The sequence below is a fragment of the Heptranchias perlo genome, chromosome 32 (assembly GCF_035084215.1).
Source record: "Heptranchias perlo isolate sHepPer1 chromosome 32, sHepPer1.hap1, whole genome shotgun sequence".
Taxonomy (NCBI): Eukaryota; Metazoa; Chordata; class Chondrichthyes; order Hexanchiformes; family Hexanchidae; genus Heptranchias; species Heptranchias perlo.
Window position 1 is genome coordinate 9,514,629 of NC_090356.1, and position 25,357 is coordinate 9,539,985.

Below are 25,357 nucleotides of genomic sequence, written 5' to 3' on the forward strand. Positions count from 1 at the left end.
TATTGGTGGATCAATCTTAAAATCAAAAACACCAGGATCTGTTAATAGCAGAGACTTGAGATATGTGCAGATTGATGGGAGCAGGGATTTAAACTTCACATGTAGCCCCACAGTTTGCACCTAAATGGTCCTTGAAGACAAAGGGTTGGATACTCCCATTCGATAGCCTTAATATAACAGTAAAAGAGCTAATCTTTACATTTCAGTAGTTTATTATTGCAATATTAGTGTTTGCTTCAGTGTCATAGGAACATTAGGAAAAGGAGTAGGCCATTCAGCCCCTCGAGCCTGCCCTACCATTCAATTAGATCATGGCTGATCTGCACCTCAACTCCACTTACCCGTCGTTGCTCCATATCTCGATACGCTTACTTAACAAAAATCTATCCATCTCAGTCTTGAAAGCTCCAATTATCCCAGCATCTACAGCCCTTTGGGGAGAGTTCAGATTTCTACTACCCTTTGTATGAAAAAGAGTTTCCTGATTTCGCTCCTGAATGGCCTAGCTCTAGAGGAAATAGTTTCTCAGTGTCTACCCTATCACCTCGATCAGATCACTCCTTAATCTTCTATACTCGAGGGAATACAAGCCTAGTCTATGCAACCTGTCCTCAGAATTTAACCCTCTAAGCCCCGGTATCATTCTGGCGAATCTGCGCTGCACCCCCTCCAAAGCCAATATATCCCTCGTGAGGCGCGGTGCCCAGAACTGAACACAAAACTCCAAATGGGGTCTGACCAAGGCTCCGTACCAACTGAAGCATCACTTCCTCCCTAGTATGTGAGCTGAAAACTTGTAAAGTTATCTGCCCAGGGAGACAGCTGTCCCCTGGACCTAAGAGTCAAAGTTAATGAATTTTAAACTAAGGAGGCGCAGAGACACATACCTTCGGATGTTCATGGGTGCCACACTCTCCCACGTGTTTGTTTTTGGATTATATCTTTCCACTGAGTTAAGGCAGCTGGTCCCATCGTTCCCACCAGCGACGTACAGCATCCCTTCTAGCACCGCGACGCCAGCACTGCTCCGTCGGCTCAGCATGTTGGCGATAGTGCTCCATGTATTGGTCTGCACAAGGAAACCATGAACAATTTGTGCTGTGAGTGATGCAGAAGACAACTTTCAGGGAAGGTAACTGTGAAATGGCACGGGAGAGCAGGGAGTACTCAAGATGGATAGACGAGGAAGACACTCGGCTCCTCTTAGCAGGTCCACCAGACAGACCCTACTGTTCCCCTCCATCACACCGCTTCCTAAGTGATTCCAAGGATTTCACTTCCACTACTCTACCCAGCAGACCATTCCAGGTGTTGATCTTTCTTTGTGAAGATCTTCTTGATATCAGTCAAAATATTTGCCTTTTGCTGGTTTGAATTTGTGTCTGGCATAGTTCAACTTGAAACAGTCGGGTGGTAATATTAACCTAACTCTCCGGGCGGGAAACCCATGGGATCGGGTGGAATGCCCGTTTTACACCTCGCCCGATTTTGTTCTCCGTTGACTTCAGTAAAACCAGTGTTGCACCCGATCCAGTCAGTTTCCCAACAGGCGGGTTAGGTTAAAATTGCTCCCAGTGTTCTGGATTTACCGTTTCTATTTTAAATACCTTTATGAGGTTCCCCTGAGTTGCCCCCATCCACGTTCCAAAGTCCTAGCTTCTCCAGTCCTTACTCTGGCATTAGGGATCAGTCTCATGGTTCTTCTGTGCAATGCCTCCAGGGTTTGAATATCTCCCCTATGTTTCAGTGACCAGAAATGGACACAGTGGTCAAGGAGTCTGACCTGAGCACTGCACAGCTGATAAAGTACAAATTACAGCTAAAAGGGAGCAGATCCAATCCACCTCTGGAGTGTCAAACATGAAAAAAAAGTCCCTGTACAATCCATCTCCTTCAGTAAGCCGATTGTCATGGGGTGGAACTACACATATCAATCCTCAGAACAGCTGAGACGCCACCACTGACATATGCACAACTACTTGGTTATACTTGGTCTGAAAATACACACACACACACACGCACACGCACACACGCACACGCACACACGCACACGCACACACGCACGCAAATACGGGCACGCATGCACACACACGCACAGGATTGAAGCAACCTTTGTTCTGGCCAAAACATATTTGGTTCCTTTGGACTTGCTTTACAGCTGATTGTTGATTAAGGGTGCACCTTATGCTACCAGTTTAGCCAAAATAAATTGAAGGGGGTTCTCTGTTCCTTTCTTGCAAATGCTACAAATTGATCTAGATACTTGGAGAAGTGAAAACACTCTCTCTGGGACAAAGGGAACTAGGGGCCACCTACAAGAGTAATGTGAAACAGATGCCAAAAATATCTACAGTTTAAAAAAAAGTGTAAAATAACCCCAGAAACATAACAGTCTCATTTGAAGAACGTCATGTCAAACAATACTGCACTCTCTCAGTACCGCTCAAACCCTAGTACAGTCCTCAACACTTAAATGGTCCACGTTTAAATGGGGGCAATCGTTTAAACTGGGCAATCGTTTAAATCGGGCAAATTTCCAAAGGATCCACTTATAATGAGTTAAGAGCGCCGGATATTTTGGGCAGAAGTAGGTGTTTACTTATTGTCCGCACCTCGTTAAGGTGTGATCACTCTATATACTTAATCAACTCTAACTGGTGTCAGGTTACAGCTTGCACTACTCACCACTGACTGTAATAACAAAGTAAGCACCACCTCGCCAAGGTCCAAAGTACAAAGTATCTGGGCGATAATCTTTCATCTCCGCTGCAGTACGACTGCCTATCCTTACACCACGGTATACTTCACTTATCAGCTTTCTGCCTACACCTACCTGAGGAATATTCTAAAATATCCAAAATCAATGTGTACTTCTACAAAGGAATAGCTGAATCTTGATCTATGGATTTTTATAAATTCACTGCTGTTGACATGTTAGCATTAAGTCTATTTCATTGATGTTTCAGATCTTTCTTCTGAACATCATGAGCATTGCAGATGGAGGGCGTGTAGCAGGCAAATCGCATTAGCACCAATGTGCCCACTATAAGTGGTGGGAACGGTATAGAGCTGAAACCCACAATCTTCTGACCCAGGAACTAGTGCTACTAACAGCCAGCCTGATACTTGGTCTGTCCCTATCATTATTTTGGAATTGAATTCCATAGTTCCCTTTATAGGGATACGTCTGTAATCTGGCGCTCCGCAATCTGTCTGTGTCCACAGACAGAGCGAGTCAGAGGATTGAGCCTATCATATTGCAGTCCCACTGCCAACCCACAACCTGCGGGCACAGCTCCCCACTGGATGCTGGTTCATGAAATTACCCCTTATATAGCCTCAAATTCTATTTCAGCAATGGTTGCCATCAGTGTCGATGTTTTGCCCAGTAGCAGACTCTAAACTCTTTCTCATCTATTATATTTAACAGCATGCCCCTCGTTGTATGATTTTGGTTGCTACTCTTAGCACTGTTACACATTTGTTCCCACCCCCAATATTAAATGACATGTCTTATTCAGTGGTCAATGGCCAAGTAATTGTAGGTTTCTTCGTATGATGGGCCTCTCCATGAAATGTCTTTTGCTACTATGGAGTCATCTGTAAATTTAGATGCTTAATGCAACCACTATAGTACAGTAAGAGAATTCAAATTTATGTTTCATAAAAAGTAAACTAATCTCTAAAATAAACTAAGGAGCATTATTTAACGATCATCAAACATCTGCAGTGAATTTAAAGCCTTCATTTATACCAGGTCTGGTGTGCTCATCAGAACCATTTGATTGAAAGGCTGCAGTGTAAGAAACTCTTATTACCCGATGTATAATCAGGGACATAATGTACCCTCTTCCTGTAGCTGTAAATTAAATCATCCACAGAGTCCAAGTTTAAAGCTTCTCATATACATGCGTAATATTGATGTATAAAGTTTGGTGTTGGGACACAGCCAGACTGGCAAGAAATGTTTGCAGGCCTTTTACAGAACATTAGCAGAGATTGTAAACAGCAAGGTTGTCACAGAGCTGGGTTAGATAATGGAAGTTTGGAAGACACTCTGCATATAAGGGCATATGAATCCTACATTACAACAGTGGCTACACTTCGTCGGCTGTAAAGCGCTATGGGGCATCCTAAAAGGTGTTGTATAAATGCAGATTCTGTCAAGTCATAGAGTCATAGAAGTTTACAACATGGAAACAGGCCCTTCGGCCCAACATGTCCATGTCGCCCAGTTTATACCACTAAGCTAGTCCCAATTGCCTGCACTTGGCCCATATCCCTCTATACCCATCTTACCCATGTAACTGTCCAAATGCTTTTTAAAAGACAAAATTGTACCCGCCTCTACTACTACCTCTGGCAGCTCGTTCCAGACACTCACCACCCTTTGAGTGAAAAAATTGCCCCTCTGGACCCTTTTGTATCTCTCCCCTTTTCGCTAGTTTTCCTGACCCTTGTCCCTGGGTGCAAAGGTCAGGAGAAAGGGGCAGAATCCTGGCGCATCAGGTCTCAGTCAATGACACACACTTGTCCATGCAGCGATCATTCATCTATATAAAGTCTGCAGCATTTAGGGTACTGCAGATCTTCGATCCTTTAACCACATGCATGGTTTAACACATGCATGGTTTAAACCACACGCATGATTTAACTCACGCATGATTTTCTAAAGGGTGTGAGGGGTGCGGAGTTTGGCTTGTGCCTGCAGTAGATGCGGGCCCATTGGAGGCAGGAAGTGGGAGAGCGCGTTCACAGCTTCCTACGTCATTTTCTTGATCAAAAGCCATCAGGGCACAACGGAGCAGGGATACCCACAAAACATATCCCGGGCATCGGAGCATTCTCGCCCCCTGGCAATTAAAAACCCACTTTCTCTGATTATAATGCTGTTCTCCTTTAGGTAACTGGCACTCCTTTGGAAATTAAGACTGGGGGTCCTCAGGAGCGGGTCAATATTTCTAGCGGGTCACCCACACTGAAAAGTTTGAAAGCCACTGCGCTAACGTATCACAGTAGAGTGCCAGTGCACACTGTGCCACCCTGCAATTGTGTCACTGTGCGCATAAACCCAATGTGAAATAATCTCATTACATCCTATTGTGTTACTCATTACCAGTGAATGCTTAAGTCAAGTGTGACATCTGCTGGTGTATAATATTACAAATTGCAGCTCCCTCATTGTCATACTTTGTAGCTCAGGCAAAGCATCTAAAGCCAAGATTAAATTTTATTTCTAAAATATGCCATCTGTGAAAACACGTAAATTCGCACATTTAAACAGGAGACTTTGTGAATTTAACACTTGAACTTTTTGGAACAACTATAGTAATAGAGTTACTCCCTGCAGCAGCCAGTGAATGAAGTAATAATAATACTTGTGTCTAACAACACAGGGGCATGCAAACTATGGCCTGTGGGCCCATATCCAGGCCTCAAGGCCAGGCAACTCACTTCTAACTGCACTTTTAGTTCTCGGTCGCTGGTGTGCCCTGCCATGTGGTGAGCCTATGCCAGGGTGCCAAGTGGGCCATGAGAATGGCCAGGGACAGGAAATTCTGGCACACTCGGGCCTGGACAGGTGGACTGTATTTTGGGTGCGTTGCTCCAGCCCAGACTCAGACCAGGAAAATCAGCCTCCTTTTTTTCTTATCTTCTGAAATTTTTGCAAACCCGTTGAATCTACTGATCCCCCACCTCCACTCATCTCTCCCTGTTACCTCCAACCTCCAACCATGAGGATTTTAATTGATAACGTTCCCAGTCTAGAACACGTTGGGATTGAGGACCAGAAATGGCACGACGCGGACGGAATGACAAGTGGGTGAACTTCCAGGGATGCCACAAACGACAAAGTTATAAAAGCGGACTTCATTTGACCCTGAACAAAGCCACTTCCCGGCCCTAGCACAGAGTGGGGCCGGACAAACAGTGGCTACATTCGTGTGTTTAGTTACCTGAGGATCGTATTTTTCTACCGTTGCTAAATGTGAGGAGCTGTCGTATCCACCAACAGCGTAGAGATTTCCATCTGAAAAGACAGCATCGTTAAAACACAGTGTGAATCTACTAACAGGGACTCAAATTGTATCAACTGATAGAAAGCTAATATACTAATAGAGTATCTCAAAGAAGTGATGCATTTGGGAGGAAGAATGAGGAGAGGCGATATAAACGAAATGGTACAATATTAAAGGGGCCGCAGGAACAGAAGACCTGAGGGTTCACATACACCAATCTTTGAAGGTGGCAAGACAAGTTAATAAAGCTGTTAAAAATACATGGGGTCATTGGCTTTATAAATAGAGGCGTAGAGTACAAAATCAAGGAAGTTATGCTAAACCGTTATAAATCACAGATTAGGTCTCAGCTGGAGTAGTGTGTCCAATTCTGGGCACCACGCTTTAGGAAAGATGTCAAGGCCTTGTAGAGGGTGCAGAGGAGATTTGCCAGAATAACACCAGGGATGAGGGACTTCAGTTATGTGCAGAGACTAGAGAAGCTGGGATTGTTCTCCTTAGAGCAGAGGTGGTTAAAGCAGAGGTGCTCAAAATTATAAGAAGTTTAGACAGCGTAAATAAGAAGAAACTGTTTCCACTGGCAGGAGGGTCGGTAACCAGAGGATACAGATTTAAAATAATTGGTATAAGAAGCAGAAGGGAGATGAGGAGAATTTTTTTTTACACAGCGAGTTGTTACGATCTGGAATGCACTGCCTGAAAGGGTGGTGGAAGCAGATTCAATAGTAACTTTCAAAAGGGAATTGGATAAATACTTGAAAAGGAAAAATTTGCAGGGCTATGGAGAAAGAGAAGGGGAGTGGGACTAATTGCATAGCTGTTTCAAAGAGCCGGCACAGGAACAATGGGCCGAATGGCCTCCTTCTGTGCTGTAAGATTCTGTGATTCTAAGGGCAGCAACTCTAATCAGTATGATCACTAAGCACCTCCCCAACCAGCCTGACTAATCCCATAAACTAAGGCCAAACAAGTTGCTGCAGACTCTGACTTGCATTGCTGTCAGTGCAAGCACAGTCCTGCCAACAACCCAGGATGTACTGATGCACCTCTGGGAAGTGGGCCAGAGTCAAAGGCACATGCAACGGACAGGTAGAAGTCTTGCCTGGCCATACCATGCTTCTTCTGCAGAGCAGGACCACAGGACAATCGGCCTCAGTGTGTCTCTCAATCTGTAGTGGGGGAGAGAGAGAAAGAAAGAGAGAAAGAAAGAGAGAAAGAAAAAGAAAGAAAGAGAATGGAAGCTTGTAGTTGGGAGCAGAGCAGCTGGGGAAACGTGGAGAGGGCAGTCTGAAACTGAGCCACGCAAAGTAGGAAGGTCCTATCCTCAGTTAATACTGAGTTAGTTCATCCAGGCTGAGGCATCAGTGTTGGCGCTAAAATTGTTCTCAGCACCCCTGAACTAGGCAAGAGAAATGCCTGACTATTGCCCGATGACACCTATTGGAAAAGTCGTGTGTGCAAATGTGAGGAGAGAACAGACTTGGCTGTGATGCCCCCAGCGGTCAAATAGTGCGCCAACACTCTTTCCGACACACGCCGTTTGTGGGCAAGGCTCTACGCAGTCCTACAAAATCGCCTCTCCTGTCGAGGCTCAGAGCTGAAGAGGGCCCCCTGGACAGTATTCCAGAGGGTAGTCAGTGCCCATGCAGCCGAACTGCAGCGGGGGTCAGTGCCTTCAGTAGATGAGAGGGAGGAAACAGGGCAGGGGGAAGACAAAAAGGATAAAACTATCCTGACCAACTCTACGTTACATTAACACCGAAATATAAGCCCCGATTTTAACTTAACCTGCCCGGCAGGAACGGGGCGAGTGCGGGTCAGACGCCAGGTTACACCCCGCTCGTTGACTTCAGTGGAGAGTAAAATTGGACGGGGTGTAAAACAGGTGCCCAACCTGAACCCACCCCAATCCTACCGGGCAAGTTAAAATAGGGGCTAGGGGTTTGATTTCACGGTGATAACTTCATAATCTGGCTGCATGCTAGGATACAGGCAGGTGCCAGGTGAAATAGGTACCAGCAGTCTTTTGGTACCATGCCCAGGTGCAAATTTGTTTACTTATTTACATACACATGAGCCTTGACAGTAAACGTTGGCAGGCTATTCAACTGTGGAGGGCATCGTAGCCAAATTCCAATCCTTTCTTCCACACACCAGTACTTTCCACACTGGTCCCTGAGTGCGAATCCCCCCCCCCTCCACTGTAGCTCTCCCTATGCCACCTCGGATAAGGTCAGCGAAGTTGGCACTGGGAGGGGGCCAAATTTAGGACCTTCTCATCTGTAGCACACCTCGCTGCACATTGATCCACTGAGGCAACAAAGGCTCAGTTGATATTTCGACAAACGTAGAACCCAGTGAACGCAGGCAGATGGTTCCCGCGTACCCAAGGGACCAATGGTCGCCAACAGCTTGAGAAGCAAGTTAGCGCCAAAATCTTTCATTGTCAGAATTTAAGAGCTGCATGCAAAATGAGTTTCCCAGTATCCGATTCAGCATTTGCACTCTCTAGATCTCCTTTCGGTTCTTGTTGGTATTAGTCGATTGACCTCTGCCAGAAATTGAGGGAGAAAAATCCCACCTAATGTTGCAATGCGGACGTAACGTCTCCTTGTGCTCATGGCAGCAACTGACGACCATGTTCCAGTGAGGGGATCGAATCTCTCTGCGCTGTGAATATAAAAGCAGAAGGAGGCGTGTGTTAGAGGCAAGTGTCTGAATTACCCATTGTCAGTCGCTTCAGGGGGTGTAAAGATACAATTGGGCTTCACATGTTGAAGGATGATTTGTAAATAGGACTGGAATTTCTTGTTTGGACTGACAAGATCAGACTTATCCCTGTGAGAAAAACAGTTTTGAGATTTCTATATTGCCTTTTTTTAATAAAACATTTTTTCTCTCCAATTTCTCCTCTGAAGGTTCTAGGTCCCTGCTGACAGTCCTCTGGTACCTCACCCCGCAAGTGGCCATTCTTCACTTGTAAGACTAGACAGTGACTATCAGCAAGCTATTCAGCTGTGAGAGGCGGAGGGGTGGGGCAAGACACCAGTTCTCGTCTGATGTCCACACATGCGCACTTTCCAGCAAGGGCGCCCGATTAGGTCACCCTGCCCGATTCGCCCCCTCCCCCTTCACCTGAGGCACGGAGGCCAAGTGTAGCACCCTTATCCTGCCCTAGCCTGGGCCCGTCCCGCTCAGTACGGCCCAGTCACACAATGGGGGGGGGGGTTCTCCCAATCTTCCGTCATAACTTCTCCCGGGAGAAACGAATGTTTATCGCCCATCCTCTGCCAAAGTTACCGCAGGAGGTCGGGAGAACCACCCGGGAAATTCTAGCCGATTATCTTTATTTGCAGCAGTTGGGGGAAGCCCTGAATATTGTTAGAATGTCACATAGAATCATGGAATGTCAGCCTCCTGTGCTGTAACCATTCGGCCCATCAAGCCCAAACTGGCTCTTTGCAAGAGCAAGCCAGTTAGTCCCACTCCCCCGCCCTTTCCGCGTGGTCCTGCAAATTTTTTCCCTTCAAGTACTTATCCAATTCCCCTTTGAAAGCCACGATTGAATCTGTCTCCATCACCCTTTTCAGGCAGTGTATTCCAGATCATAACCACTCACTGCGTAAAAAAGGTTTTCCGCAAGGAGAAAGATTTCCTCTGTGCGCTACACGTAGGCAGCATAGTCGGGAATGTGTTGTTTATAAACAAGTTTACGATTTTGTCAACAACCTTCTCCCACTTTCAATCCCCCAATAAGAAAAAGTACCTGGCTTGAAATCATTAGTAACTAACACATCTTTCCACCATTAAGGCCTTCTTTAAAACGGCAGGCTAAGGAGTTTCATACAACAACTTGCATTTATATAGCGCCTTTAATGTACTAAAACATCCCAAGGCACGTCACAGATGCAATTATCAAACAAAAATTTGACACCGAGCCGCATAAGGAGATATTAGGACAGGTGATCAAAAGCATTGTCAAAGAGGTAGGTTTTAAGGAACGACTTAAAGGAGGAGAGTGAGATAGAGAGGCGGAGAGGATTAGGGAGGGAATTCCAGAGCTTAGGGCCTAGGCAGCTGAAGGCACGGCCGCCAACAGTGGTGTGATTAAAATCAGGGACGCGCAAGAGGAGAGAATTGGAGGAGCGCAGAGGTCTTGGAGGGTTGTAGGGCTGGAAGAGGTTACAGGAGATAGGGAAGGGTGAAGCCATGGAGGGATTTGAAAACAGGGATGAGAATTTTAAAATCAAGGCGTTCCTGGACTGGGAGCCAATGTAGGTCAGCGAGCACTGGGGTGATGGGTGAACGGGACTTGATGTGAGTTAGGATACGGGCAGCAGAGTTTTGGATGAGTTCAAGTTTATGGAGGGTGGACGATGGGAGGCCGGCCAGGAGGGCATTGGAATAGTCGAGTCTAGAGATAACAAAGGCATGGATGAGGGTTTCAGCAGCAGATGAGCGGAGACGGAGATGGAGACGGGCAATGCTATGGAGGTGGAAGTAGGTGGTCTTGGTGACAGAGCAGCTATGTGGTTGGAAGCTCATCTCAGGGTCAAATTGGATGCCAAAGTTGCAAACTGTCTTGTTCAGCCTCAGACAAGTGGCCAGGGAGAGGGATGGAGTCGGTAGCTAGGGAACGGAGTTTGCGGCAGGGACCAAAGACAATGGCTTCGGGCTTCCCAATATTTAGTTGGAGGAAATTTTTGCTCATCGGACAAGCAGTGTGACAAATCAGAGACAGTGGAGGGGTCGAGGGAGGTGGTGGGGAGGTAGAGCTGGGTGTCGTCAGCGTACATGCGGAACCTGATGTCATGTTTTCAGATGTCGCCGAGGGGCAGCATGTAGATGAGAAACAGGAGGGGGACTCCAGAGGTAACAGTGCGGGAGCGGGAAGAGAAGCCGTTGCGGGTGATTCTCTGGCTACGAATGGATAGATAAGAATGAAACCAGGTGAGCACAGTCCCCCTCCGCTGGAAGACAGAGGAGAGGCGTTGGAGAAGGATGGTGTGGTCAACAGTGTCAAAGGATGCAGACAGGTCGAGAAGGGATAGTTTACCATGGTCACAGAGACATAGGATGTCATTTATGACTTTGATGGCTGTTTCAGTACTGTGGCAGGGGCAGAAACCTGATTGGAAGGATTCAAACAGAGTTGCGGGAAAGATAGGCACGGATTTGGGAGGCGACAACACGTTCAAGGACTTTGGAGAGGAAAGGGAGGTTGGAGATGGGACGGTAGTTTGCAAGGACAGAGGGGTCAAGGGTGGGTTTTTTGAGGAGGGGGGTGATGATGGCAGATTTGAAGGGGAGGGGGAACCATTAACAATATCAGCTAACACAGGGGCCAGGAAGGGAAGATGGGTGGTCAGCAGTTTGGTGGGAATAGGGTCGAGGGAGCAGGAGGTGGGTGTCATGGTCAAGATGAGCTCGGAGACGGCATGAGGGGAGATAGGAGAGAAACTAGAGAAAGATGCAAGTGCGTTAAGATATTCAGGAATATTGCGCAGCATGATTTCAACCCCACAGTATTTTTAGTGCATTTAACACACGCCAATAGTAATGAGTTAATCACAGTAAAATAAATTACAGTGAGATACAACCACAAATGGAGGAGTGTTTTGTAGTCATAATACCTTCAGGCATTAGCCTGGGCTCTGGAACATTTGTTGCTGGGGTATGTAATCAAAATATAATTACAGTCATTAGTCACATCTAAACCCAACCATATGTATAGGTGTTAGTGTAGGAGAGGCAATCACTAAGGTCTAAAGAAACCAAGGCCTGTCAGTATCAGCAACTTGTGATACATGCAAAACATGGATTTAGACTTTCCATGTGGCCCCCAAGACCCCATAGCCTATTGAGGTGGAGGAGACTGGTGATGTAAAGAGTTTTGCTCTAACCTCAGACAGTGATTTAGAACAGAAGTTTTAGCATCATGGAATGCACAGTGCTGCAACAAGGGTACAACCTTACAATGGAGAGTCAGGGGACTACATATAAAGTCCAAATCCATGTTCCTATTAATCTGCATACATCTCAAGTTGCTGATCTCGACAGATATTGGTGCCTAGTGGGAGCAGAAACTCTCGTCTCTTAGTCAGAAGATTGTAGGTTCAATTTAGTGCAGTGCACTGGCACACCACAGTGCAGTGTACTGTCACATCAACCTGACACACCAACCTGACACACCACAGTGCAGCGTGCTGACACACCAACCTGACACACCACAGTGCAGCGTGCTGACACACCACAGTGCAGCGTGCTGACACACCACAGTGCAGCGTGCTTGACACACCACAGTGCAGCGTGCTTGACACACCACAGTGCAGCGTGCTTGACACACCACAGTGCAGCGTGCTTGACACACCACAGTGCAGCGTGCTTGACACACCAACCTGACACACCACAGTGCAGTGCGCTGATACACCAACCTAACACACCGTGCTGACACACCACCGTGCAGTGTGCTGACACACCACCGTGCACTGTGCTGACACACCACCGTGCAGTGTGCTGACACACCACCGTGCAGTGTGCTGACACACCAACCTGACACACCACAGTGCAGTGTGCTGACACACCAACCTGACACATCAAATTCTGTGCAATTCCCAGCCATCCAGAGGTCATTGTGAATCAGTTTCCTGCGACACACTAATAAAGTCAGCATTCTCTTTTCTCCCATCAGCGAAGACATTGTAAGGAAACAATATGAGCTTATGTCCGCGCCTTCAATTCAGCAGGAAGACTTAAGATCGGTTAATTCCCATTTTACTTTGTACATAAAATTTTAGACATGAATGGGGTTGAAATTCCAATCAGCGAAGTTCACGTACAAACATTTAACGCCTCCCCTGTAGTCTGGCGAGCACTATTTCTACACAGGCATTAACCTGATGATTGCAAACAGTTAACACCTGCACAATACAATACAAGCATCTTAAGTGTTTGTATGTGAAGTTCACCGATCAGAATTTCCCACCCAAAATTCCTAACATGGACATATTTAAACATTCCCCAGCTCCTGTTGATCTTATATTCCTCTTCAAGCGAAAGGAATTATTTAAATTGTCCTTGGTGAAAGAGGTCACGTGATCTCTTTGTTGTGCCATAATCTCAGTTCACGGGCTCCCACCAACACTTGCAACTCAGAGACACAATAGCAATGGTCACGCAGCCATATTTTAAAATGATTGCAGCTGGGGAACTCAATAACCACTCGGTTTGAGTACTGCCCTTTCATCTTTGCCACTTGAGTTGGAATCTAGCCAAGAATCGTGAGATGAAAGTCTTGTTTATCTGAAGACGGTAGAGAAAATCAAAGTTTGGGAGCTCTCAGCTAGGTTCCAGATCAGTGCGAGGCCAAGGGGCCAACTTCCCCCCCCATTATTCGGCAGTTTCACTCAGAAACCACAGGATGGTTCTGAAAAAGAGAAGTTAAGAGGAGATCTAATAGAGAATCACCTGCAAGGGCTTCTCTTCCCACTCCCGCACCGTTACCTCTGGAGTCCTCCAAGGTTCTATCCTTGGTCCCTTCCTATTTTTCATCTACATGCTGCCCCTCGGCAACATCATCCGAAAACACGTCAGGTTCCACATGCATGCTGACAACACCCAGCTCCACCTCAACACCACCTCTCTCAGCCTCTGATTTGTCATACTGCTTGTCTGACATCCAGTACTGGATGAACAAATATTTCCTCCAACTAAATATTGGGAAGACCGAAGCCATTGTCTTCAGTCCCCGCCATAAACTCCATCCCTGTCTGAGGCTGAACCAGTCCGTTCACAACCTTGGTGTCCAATTTGATCCTGAGATGAGCATCAAACCACACATCTGCTCCGTCACCAAGATCCCCTATTTCCACCTCTGTAACTTCGCCCTTGCCTCAGCCCATCTGCGGCTGAAACCCTCATCCATGCCTTTGTTACCTCTAGACTCGACTGTACCAATGCTCTCCTGGCCGGCCTCCCATCCTCCACCCTCCATAAACTTGTGCTCCTCCAAATCTCTGTTGGCTGTATCCTTACTCGCACCAAGTCCTGTTCACATATCACCCCTGTGCTCGCTAACCACATCAGCTCCCGCTCCAGCAACGCCTAGATTTTAAAATTCGCATCCTTGTTTTCAAATCCCTCCATGGCCTCACCCCTCCCTATCTCTGTAACCTCCTCCAGCCCTACAGCCCTCTGAGATCACTGTGCTCCTCCAATTTGTGCATCCCCGATTTTAATCGTTCCATCATCGACGGCCGTACCTTCAGCTGCCTAGGCCCTAAGCTCTGGAATTCCCTCCGTAAACCTCTCTACCTCTCTCTCCTCCTTTAAGACTCTCCTTAAAACCTACTTCTTTGACCAAGCTTTCGGTCACCTGTCCTAATATCTGCTTATGTGGCTTTGTGTCAAATTTTTGTTTGATAATCGCTCCTGTGAATCACCTTGGGACGTTTTACTACATTAAAGGTGCTATATAAATGCAAATTGTTGTTGAAAATTATGAGGGGTTTTGATAGGGAGAAACAGTTTCCACTGGCAGGAGGGTCGGTAACCAGAGGACACAGATTTAAGATAATTGGCAAAAAAAAGGGGGAGATGAGGAGAATTTTTTTTTACACGCAGCGAGTTGTTATGATCTGGAATGCATTGCCCGAAAGGGTGGTGGAAGCAGATTCAATAGTAACTTTCAAAAGGGAATTGGATAAATACTTGAAAAAGAAAAATTTGCAGGGCTACAGGGAAAGGGCAGGGGGGAGTGGGACTAATTAGATAGCTCTTTCAAAGAGCTGGCACAAACACGATGGGCCGAATAGGCCTCCTTCTGTGCTGTATGATTGTATATAGTGGAGGTACTTTTCTGAAGTTGGGGGTTAAGGCATATTGCAAAGATAGCACCCACCGTCTACCCGCAATTGAATTCCCAACATGAGCTCCTGTTGGGTGAAGCTGTGTGTCTGCAGGGCTAAATTATAACATTTACCACTATATATTATTCAATTGTGATGATGAAACATCAGAGTGTTATATCTTCTTCCAATCTATTTCAGCAACTGATAGTGATATTAACAAAGGCAATTATGACTCCCTAAAGAACAACGAACGGGCATTTATATACGACCTCAGAATGTCTCAAAGTGCTTTACAACCAATCAATTACTTTTGAAGTGTAGTCACTGTTGTAATGTAGGAAACGCAGCAGCCAATTTGTACACAGCAAGCTCCCACAAACAACAATGAGGAATGACCAGATAATTTGTTTTTTACTGATGTTGGTTGAGGGATAAATATTGGCCAGGACACCGGGGAGAGCTCCCCTACTCTTCTTTGAATAATGCCAAGGGATCTTTTACGCCCACCTAAGAGGGCAGACGGGGCCTCGGTTTTACGTCTCATCTGAAAGATGGCACCTCCGACAGTGCAGCAACTCCCTCAGTACTGCTCTTAAGTGTCAGCCTAGATTTTGTGCTCTGGAGTCGGATTTGAACCCACAACCTTCTGATTCAGAGGCGAGAGTGCTACCAACTGAGCCACGGCTGACACCTAAATTTGCTGCCCAGTGTGAAACCTAGTAAAAGAAAGGTCCCAGGTTCGATCCCTAGTCTGTGCCCAATGTTCTTGCTCCTGATCACGGTGAATCCTGCTGGAAACTGCATGTGTGCGGTATCGAGTGAGGACAGCATCAGGCATGGACGGTGATGTCCCATAGACTAATAGCTTGCTGCCCAGGCCCACACATGAAGAATGGCCCCTTCAACAACATACTGGAGGGCAGCAGGTGCCCATGGAATCATACACCGGCAGTCACCACCTTCAGGACAGTAAAAATCAGAGAGAGAAACAAAACACACACACACAGAAAATACAATAAAAAAATGCGAGTACCTGTTCAAACATGATGCACCATCATAGCCACCTGCTGCATAAAGCAACCCATGTAGTACCGCAACACCAAGACAGCTCCGTCTTGTTCCCATAGCTACCTCCGGTTGCCAGGAATTGGTGACTGGATCATAGGACTCAACAGTCGACAAGTCGGAAGTGCCGTCATACCTGAGTAACAGTTGTAGCATCGGTCAACAAAGGAAATATATAGAATTCCACAAGAGCTCACCCCTTTAAGGTGATACCTCCATTATCTGCTACATTGGAGCAGACCTCTTTAAAGTGATGCCTCTACTATCCGCCATATAGGAACAGACCCCTTTACAGTGATACCTCCATTATCTGCTATACTCGAGCAGACCCCCTTCCCGGTCGGTGGATAATGGAAATTGGAAGATAATCGAGAGTTCCAAGTTTGGGCCTACATGTACGGTAACAGTAAAAATGAAGATAAGTACAAACAAATAGCAAAAGAAAGATGAAGTGGTCTGTCTAAGCTACACAATGAGGCAATGCCTTGTGCAAGACTTTCTCCAACAAAAAAAGATTGTGGTAATCAGGAAGGTGGTTTACTCAAGCACAGATTATAGGAAGTTCTACCATATTTGATTGGTTGGAACAAAGTATGTGAAGTTCTGATCTAGCCTTTTCATCAATAATTCAACAGGCAATTATTACTTAACGCACTGAGACCATTAGATTAAATTGTAATGGTTGCGTTCAAGCCTTGATGTCACGTACACAAGACGACACTTCAGTCCCTCCATGAAAGCTTCATATTGGATACTCAGTTGCGATACCGACAATCCCTTACACACTCCAAAGTAATCCTGACTACCAACTCTCACCAATTCAGTGGGAGGCCCTGGTATAAGGTCGTAATCTCCAGCCTCAGGATCACGATCTCGTGTGTGCAAGGACTGTGCCAGTAAATCCTGGCATTGTCTTTTGCAAGAGAGGTGGGCTATCCCAGCATTCACAGAGCAAGTGAAAGGCTTCCATAAAATTTTAGGACCCAGTAAGAGAAGGAAAAAAACATTCACAAATCCCACAGCCAAGCGGGATGTGGAGAGAAAAAGAAGAAATAGGAAAGGGAAATGAGAGAAGGTGAGAAGAATATGTTAGTCATTTGGCATCTATGGCCAATTTGACAGGTAGTTTGTTGCTTTTAACCATGTTTTTGGCACAAGTCAACTCTTCAAGTATTTGGCTTTCAAATTAAAATTTCACTCCTGGAATCTGCCCAATATTGACAGCTCTGTGTCTCACACTAAAATATTTTTACAAATTATTAATGCGTGGGATTTACTTTCAACGCATCATGGCCCCACTACTAGCATTATCTACAACAGGTTCTTCTAAATAGCGGGAGAATGGGAGGAGGGAGGTTGATGATGAGCAGGAGCGGGGAGGGGGGGTGGTGGCGGGGGGAGGTAGAAGACTCCATGGAGAATAATCAGATTTGGATTCAGGATATGGCAAATGGTCTTTTCTCACTCTGAAACTTTCTTGTGTTTTTATGTACTTTTCTTGTGTGGGGCTGCACAAACCGCAGCTTCTAGAATGCAATACTGCGGTCAGGTTGCTAATTGTTTTCCTGCAGTTTTAATGCAATGAAATTGCTTCTTTGCAAACTGTTTATGTTTGAGGCGCTTCCAGGTCCAGTGAGACCAGGTTCCTTTATTTGTACACACAGGCAACAGAAAATACCACAGCAAAACATCAAAGAGCTTTGGGGGTGAAATTGGTCTTTGGCGGGTGGGGAGAACGGGCGATCTGGAATCGGCAACTTGTTTTACACCCTGTCCGATTTTAATGGAAAGGAAAAGTGTAAAACAAGCTGCCGATTCGCGATCGCCCATTTTGCACTGCCACCAAAGTCTCATTTCACCTCCTGTGTTCCTAAGCTTTGCTGATAAGCAGGTTTAATTGCCTTTCTGCATTACTGATCAATTCAAATTCTTGCTCATATTATTTTAAAGCTGTTGTTAACACATTTAGAATAAATAGGTTGACAATGTATTAAAATAGACAGGAATTTAATGTGAACATGTTAACCAGTGCACTAAAAATTGTGCACAGTGGTAACTAAACCCCAAAAGCTAAACTAGTGAGGATTTATTCCTTGTGCTTGTCAATTAATTACTTGACTCCCATTACACTGAAAACCTGACAATGATAAATCAGTAACGTTCATAAGCAGCCTCCCAAAATTCACTAATGTTGCCAAACAGCCTTCCGATCAGCATTCCTAAAGCAGAACTTGGTGACACAAAGCACACCCGCTCCCGCGAAGAGGATGGAATACTTTTCGCTTTGAGCCCTGACAAAAATCCACCCCCAGTAAACGCCGTTGTTTCGGTGAGTTCTTACCCCCCTACTGCATAGAGCCTGTTTCCAATTGCCGCCACACCAACTCGGGCTCGACGGGTGGACATAGAGGCTACCATGTGCCACCTGTCTGTCCTTGTGTCATAGGCTTCACAATCTCCATGGATGGCGAACAGACTACCACCACCTGCAAATACAGAGGAACTCAAGCAGTTAACAAATATACCACAGTATGGATCGGTACACAATCCAGGACTGACAGTGATTGTGACTAGCAGATTTTTTGAAACTGGACCAGCAGATAAGGCAAGTTAGGTGATGACCAATAATCCCAATTTTGGAGCAACACAAATTTCCTTTACAGTTCTGGGATTCCATGGCAGCTCTTTTGTGCCTCAACCAAATGGCCATCCTTCTTATGTGCGTGTGTGAGCCTAGACAGCATCTGTGGGCTATTCAACTGAACAGTGTTCTGATACCGTTCTTGTCCGGCATGAGGTGCAACGATTGGGGGGACAGAGGGGTGAGTAAAGGGCATTTGTCCTCACAAATCTTTTGCAATGAATCATGTCACCGCCCCCCCTCCCCCCACCCCACCCCTGCCCAGAATAAAATGATAACGGAGGGAACTGCCTAGCCTTCCTGCTCCGCGAGATTTCCACAACCTGACATCTCATTACTGAGACTGCTCAGTTGGAATGTTCCCTCCCTCCCCATCTTTTACACACAGGAGCACTTTCCAGCAGCAGCAGGAGGAACAGGTCAGTATGAGGTGCGAGTTGGCTAGGATAGATTGGGGAACTTTACTAAAATGGATGACGCGGATAGGCGATGGCTAATATTTAAAGAACGCGTGCAGGAATTTCAACAATCATTCATTCCTGTCTGGCACATAAAATAAAACAGGAAAGGTGGCTCAACCTTGGCTTACAAAAGAAATTAGGGATAGTATTAGATCCAAAGAGGAGACATAGAAAATTGCCAGAAAAAATGACAAGCCTGTGGATTGGGAGCAGTTTAGAATTCAGCAAAGGAGGACAAAGAGATTGATTAAGAGGGGAAAAATAGAGTATGAGAGTAAACTAGCAGGGAACATAAAAACTGACTGTAAAAGCTTCTATAAATATGTCAAGAGAAAAAGATTAGTGAAGACAAATGTAGAGGTCCCTTACAGTCAGAAATGGGGGAAATTATAATGGGGAACAAAGAAATGGCACATACTTTGGTTCTGTCTTCACAAAGGAGGACACAAATAACCTGCCGGAAATGTTAGGGAACCAAGGGTCTAGTGAGAGGGAGGAACTGAAGGAAACTAGTATTAGTAAAAAAATAGTGCTAGGGAAATTAATGGGGCTAAAGGCTGACAAATCCCCAGGTCCTGATAATCTACATCCCAGAGTACTAAAGGAAGTGGCCCTGGAAATAGTGGATGCATTGGTGATCATCTTCCAAAATTCTATAGACTCTGGAACAGTTCCTACAGATTGGAGGGTGGCAAATGTAACCCCACTATTTAAAAAAGGAGGGAGAGAAAAAACAGGGAATTACAGGCCAGTTAGCCTAACATCAGTAGTGGGGAAAATGCTAAGAGTCTATTATAAAAGATGTGATAACAGAACACTTGGAGGGCATTAACGGGATTGGACAAAGTCAGCATGGGTTTATGAAAGGGAAATCATGCTTAACAAATCTACTGGAGTTTTTTGAGGATGTAACTAGTAGAATAGAGAGGGGGAAACCAGTGGATGTGGTGTATTTGGATTTTCAGAAGGCTTTTGATAAGGTCCCACACAAGAGGTTAGTGTGCAAAATTAAAGCACATGGGATTGGGGTGAATATACTGGCATGGATTGAGAGTTGGTTGACAGACAGGAAACAGAGAGTAGGAATAAACGGATCTTTTTTCGGGTGGCAGGCAGTGACTAGTGGGGTACCACAGGGATCAGTGCTTGGGCCCCAGCTATTCACAATATATATCAATGATTTGGATGAGGGAACTAAATGTAACATTTCCAAGTTTGCAGACGACACAAAGCTGGGGTGGGATGTGAGCTGTGAGGAGGATGCAAAGAGGCTCCAATGTGATTTAGTCAAGTTGGGTGAGTGGGCAAGAACATGGCAGTTGCAGTATAACGTGGATAAATGTGAGGTTATCTCACTTTGGTTGTAAAAATAGAAAGGCAGATTATTATCTGAATGGTGATAGATTGGGAAAAGGGGAGGTGCAACGAGACCTGGGTGCCCTTGTACACCAGTCGCTGAAAGCGAGCATTCAGGTGCAGCAAGCAGTTAGGAAGGCGAATAGTATATTGGCCTTCATTGCAAGAGGATTTGAGTACAGGAGCAGGGATGTCTTACTGCAGTTATACCGGGCCTTGGTGAGACCACATCTGGAGTATTGTGTGCAGTTTTGGTCTCCTTATCTGAGGAAGGATGTCCTTGCCATGGAGGGAGTGCAACAAAGGTTTACCAGACTGATTTCTGGAATGGCAGAACTGACATATGAGGAGAGATTGGGTCGACCAGGCCTATATTCACTAGAGTTTAGAAGAATGAGAGGTGATCTCATAGAAACATATAAAATTCTAACAGGACTAGACAGACTAGATGCAGGGAGGATGTTCCCGATGGCTGGGGAGTCCAGAACCAGGGGTCACAGTCTTAGGGTACGGGGTATGCCATTTAGAACAGAGATGAGGAGAAATTTCTTCACTCAGAGGGTGGTGAACCTGTGGAATTCTCTACCACAGAAGGCAGTGGAGGCCAAGTCATTAGATGTATTCAAGAAGGAGATGGATATATTTCTTAATGCTAAAGGGATCAAGGGATATGGGGAAAAAGCGGGAACAGGGTAATGAGTTAGACGATCAGCCGTGATCATTTTGAATGGCGGAGCAGGCCCGAAGGGCTGAATGGCCTACTCTTGCTCCTATTTTCTATGTTTCTATGTAGGTCAGATTGATAACTCATTGAAAGGCAAATATACACAACACTCCACAGATCCCACACTTGTCCTAATATTTCAAACAAATGTAACCGAACAGTAATGGCAGACATCCTAGGGTAAAAGTTATCAGTTTCATTCATGCTGCATTTGAAGTAATATTACAATGCTGTGAAATCTGAAAATAAGACACACAAAACTTTTATTGCACATAACTTGCTTGAGTGGAGCGAGAGAGACAGACTCGGGTACTGATTGATGGAACCCAGCAGTGAACTGACAAAACAGGCAAGACCGAAACAATCCTGTTCAGCTCTCATGAGAAACTCTGTACCCGAACCACTGATTCTACCTCCCCCTGGACCAGCTGCTCTCTCCAGCAAAACCCTGCGTATCCATATCCAAGCCTAATTCCCAGCCCTTCCGACGTGGGGATTGGGCTGGAGGGGCCATGGACCTTTAGCCCCTGGCAGTTTAAAAAACGTGTAGATTGCAGATCTGTAACACGGCCACCATCGTCTGATCGTTGATAGATTATCTGAATAAAGACAAGTTGTTAATATTGTAATACATTTGTTAATATCCCATGTTATTCATTTTGAGGAATTACCACACAAAAAATAAAACTGTGCGTCGTTTCTTTATCAGAGATTATTACCAGCAAGCTCAGAGGATGAGGTGCAGAAGTTTTGTGCATTTGAAACAAGCACAGGTCATGAATAAAGACAGCATGATTGATGCTATTGAGAAACAAATCTAAATCTAGATGCATGAAGTGGTTTAATTAGCAATTTTTTTTTAAAGCCTCTGGAAACAAATCATTGAGAAGGGTTTCACCTTCCTCCCTCTACTGTTTCTGCACGTTCTCTCAATTCTGCTGGCTGACAGCTAATTAATCTCTCTATTTTGTCTCTTTCTCTCTTCTGCTGACTCACGTGAGCCACAAATATCCTTGTTGTATGCTACGGTAATTATGACCAGCCGAAGAAAGATTAGACCATTAACCCCCTGAAGATTCTGCAACTGCCAGCACTTTCCAACTGTGAAGAATAACTAATATATGTATAATTTTTGCATCTGAGGTACATCTATCACATTTTAGATGTCACACTTCAATGTGTCAAAAGTATATATATATTAAAAAAAGAGAAGGAAGCAGTTACTTCATACTGCTTACCTCTGACCTGGAGCTAGGAATTTACAAGCACCTGCCAATCTGCAAACCTCCCTCACGAAAAGCAATTAACCTCTCATTGACCTCAAGATATCCCTATTCACAGCAATTAAGACTCTTTGGCCTTAAAGGGACGGGCCCATTTAAATATAGCTCCACTTCATACTGGATGGGCAATAAATGCTGGCCTTGCCAGCGATGCCCACATACCATGAACGAATAAAAAAAATTGTACATTACATGGTGTAACACTCCTATTGTTATAACACAGTGTAACATCCAACTTACTGTGAGCATCACTACAGGAGATCGCAATATAAATAGTTTTAGCAACAGGAAAAGGTCATTGCATCAACAAACCTGACCTTCTTTGATAGATCCAGAACACTGGCTGCATTCTCTCTCTCTCTGCACTGCTGGAATCCTAACCCAAACCTTCATCACTTCAAAAACTGATTTCTTGAATATCCTTCTCACTGAATTCCCCTCCTCCACCCGTCACAAACTCCACAGTTAATCTAGAATTCTGTGGCCGGATTCCTCGATTGTGCAAAGTCCTAAACTCCAATCACCTCTGTACAGATCAGCCATGGGTCTAACTGAATGGTGCAACAGACTCGAGGGGCTGAATGGCCTCCTCCTGTTCCTATGTTACATCCGTATCTAGCTCCCCTGCTGGTACTCTGTCCTCCTGCGCAATAACTTCAAGGTCCTCATATTTGTTTTCAAGTCCCTCTGCGGTCTTGCCCCATCTTATCGGAGGGAATGTTCTCAAGCCACATGTCCCAGGCTCCACCCTGTACTTCTCCAACTCTGATTTACTGCTGGTTATCCATCATCAGCGAGCAACTTGCAGTCACTACATTCCTGCTCTCTGACACCCTTAACCACTTCACCACGCTATTCTCTCTTGCTTCAAAAGCCTCTTAAAAGACTTTCTCTTTGTGCATTTGATTCCCCCCTTTAGTCTTCCCCATCTCTTGCTCAGTACTCCTTGTAACGTGCCCTAAGAAATTCATCTACATGAGGAATATTACATAAATCCGAGCGGTTATTGTTCTAGATCATCCCACTTTACCAATCATATCTCACAATCCCTTCTCTCTGCAGAAACACATCTAATTGATGCTTGAATCCATTATGCTGTCTGCAGCAGGGCTGAGCTGAAAGGCCATAGACTATGAAAGCTTGGGTTTTAATTGGGCCTCTTGGTAATGCCACATTGAGTAGATTTCCCAAGATCATAGTGCTGCCTGCATTTGTTTGAGACGAACATTATAAATTTATGCCCTAACGATGTAATATGCCTCTGGAATTTCTGTAATTAACCGCTAGGTGTGGGAAAATTTTTTTTAAAAAAATAACTAGACCCCTGTTCATGCCACAAGTGGATGGATGAACTGAATGGGCAGGCAACCATCGCTGTGGCTGGCTGGCTAAGGCACTGAGTTCGCCTTCCGTGGAACTTTCCACAGCTGTCAAGCTTATATAATTTAAATCTCTGATCTGAATGAGAAAGTGAATTCCTCTTCACACATAGCAGAACTGAGTTTTCATCAAGAGTTAGAGATGCTTTTCAGTTTTGTTGTCATGCACCTGCCATAGTTTGTAAACAGGGACCGAACGTCAAACATAATGACAATTGGAAATCCGTTGGGGTTGTGCCCTCCCGAACCTCGCTGTCATTAAAAGTCGTTTTTTGGTTGTTTCAGCAGCCTATAACTGATGTTTACCCACCCACCATTTCCTTTTCTTTCTGCCATGAAGGTACTGACTCCCGCTGCTTCCACAGGTGCTGGCAGACGTCCAGTAACTCACTAAAGTGGCCATTCTGCACGCGTGAGCAGTCTGTGCCGACAGGCTGTTCAACCCCAGGGGCATCACAGCCAAACCTGAACATGTCCCTACCCAATCTCCACACATGCACACTTTTAAGCGGGGTGGGGGGGTCACTTGATAGCAATCAGCAGCAGGAACTATGAATTCACCTCTCCTCAGCCTTAAGTGCTGACCTGGCTAAGATCAGCTAACTCAGCACAGACCAGGGACCAGAGCTGGGACTATCCTGGTCTGTATACTCGCCAGCACACCATGTAGTACATTTTCCCACTAAGTCACTGGGGAGCTTCAAATGAATTTTTTTTTAAACTTAAAAATCCTCCACTCTCTGCCAAATATTAAGTACATCTCAGTCACAGCTTTAGAACGCATTGTATTGCAACGTCAGAATTTGCTTTGTGCACAATATGGTGACTCAGTGCGTAGGGCCAGCAGTGTGTGACACAGGATAAATGCCCCTGCTCCACTGTGTTGCTGTTCTCGGCTGCACTGCGGTCGCAAGGCACTGAGCAGAACCCAGGTGCCCCTCCACTGGGTGAAGGTCAGTTGGGAAGTCGTCGCAGAGTCACTCTCAAAAGCATCCTAGACTCAACGTGGCAGTGCCCTGGGAGTAGGTTGCCCGCTTGCTCTCTCAGGTGTTGCAAGTGCACCGCCCAGGATAGTCTACCTGCACGGTTGCCAGCTTTTGCCAAATCCAAAACCAGACAGGGCTCCAACAGGGAGAGGACAAAACATGAAATAATAGGTCTGAGGTTTGCTTTGGTGATCACGCAAATTCACGGAAAACTTTTATAATGAATTTCTGAACATTATGGGGCACATCGTTTGGAAAAAAAACTTTTTTTTAAAAAAAGGAAAGATTTTTGGGCCTAAGTGGGATACCAATGCATGAATGTTTAATGTATTCACCTGAAATTCCTCTCTCTGCTATTTTATTACAGGTATTATCCTTTTTATTTTAGACAGGGTAACACCTCTGTTAAGATATTGGAGAGGGGAATTTCATATGAATGTGTTAAGCCTTCTTGATACATTAGTATCCGCAGCATAAAATGAAGACCAGGGGATGTAAATTTGCCTTGGGAAATGGCGCAAAATGGACAATAGCGAATCAGAAGCCCGTTTTACACTCCGTCAGATTTTGTTTTCCATTAACTTCAAAGGGCT

The 25,357-nt window shown here is 45.3% G+C and overlaps 1 protein-coding gene across 3 annotated transcripts in view; it reads right to left on the minus strand.

The window, feature by feature from the left end:
- klhl17 (kelch-like family member 17) overlaps positions 1-25,357 on the minus strand; it is a 64,876-nt gene that overhangs the window by 11,203 nt on the left and 28,316 nt on the right. For all 3 annotated transcript variants that reach the window (XM_067970312.1, XM_067970313.1, XM_067970311.1), the window contains 5 exons: positions 18,276-18,420; positions 15,903-16,070; positions 8,602-8,690; positions 5,958-6,031; positions 888-1,069 (listed from right to left, as the gene is read on the minus strand). In XM_067970312.1, coding sequence (XP_067826413.1) covers positions 888-1,069; positions 5,958-6,031; positions 8,602-8,690; positions 15,903-16,070; positions 18,276-18,420 — 658 coding nt within the window. The remainder of the gene's footprint in view (positions 1-887; positions 1,070-5,957; positions 6,032-8,601; positions 8,691-15,902; positions 16,071-18,275; positions 18,421-25,357) is intronic.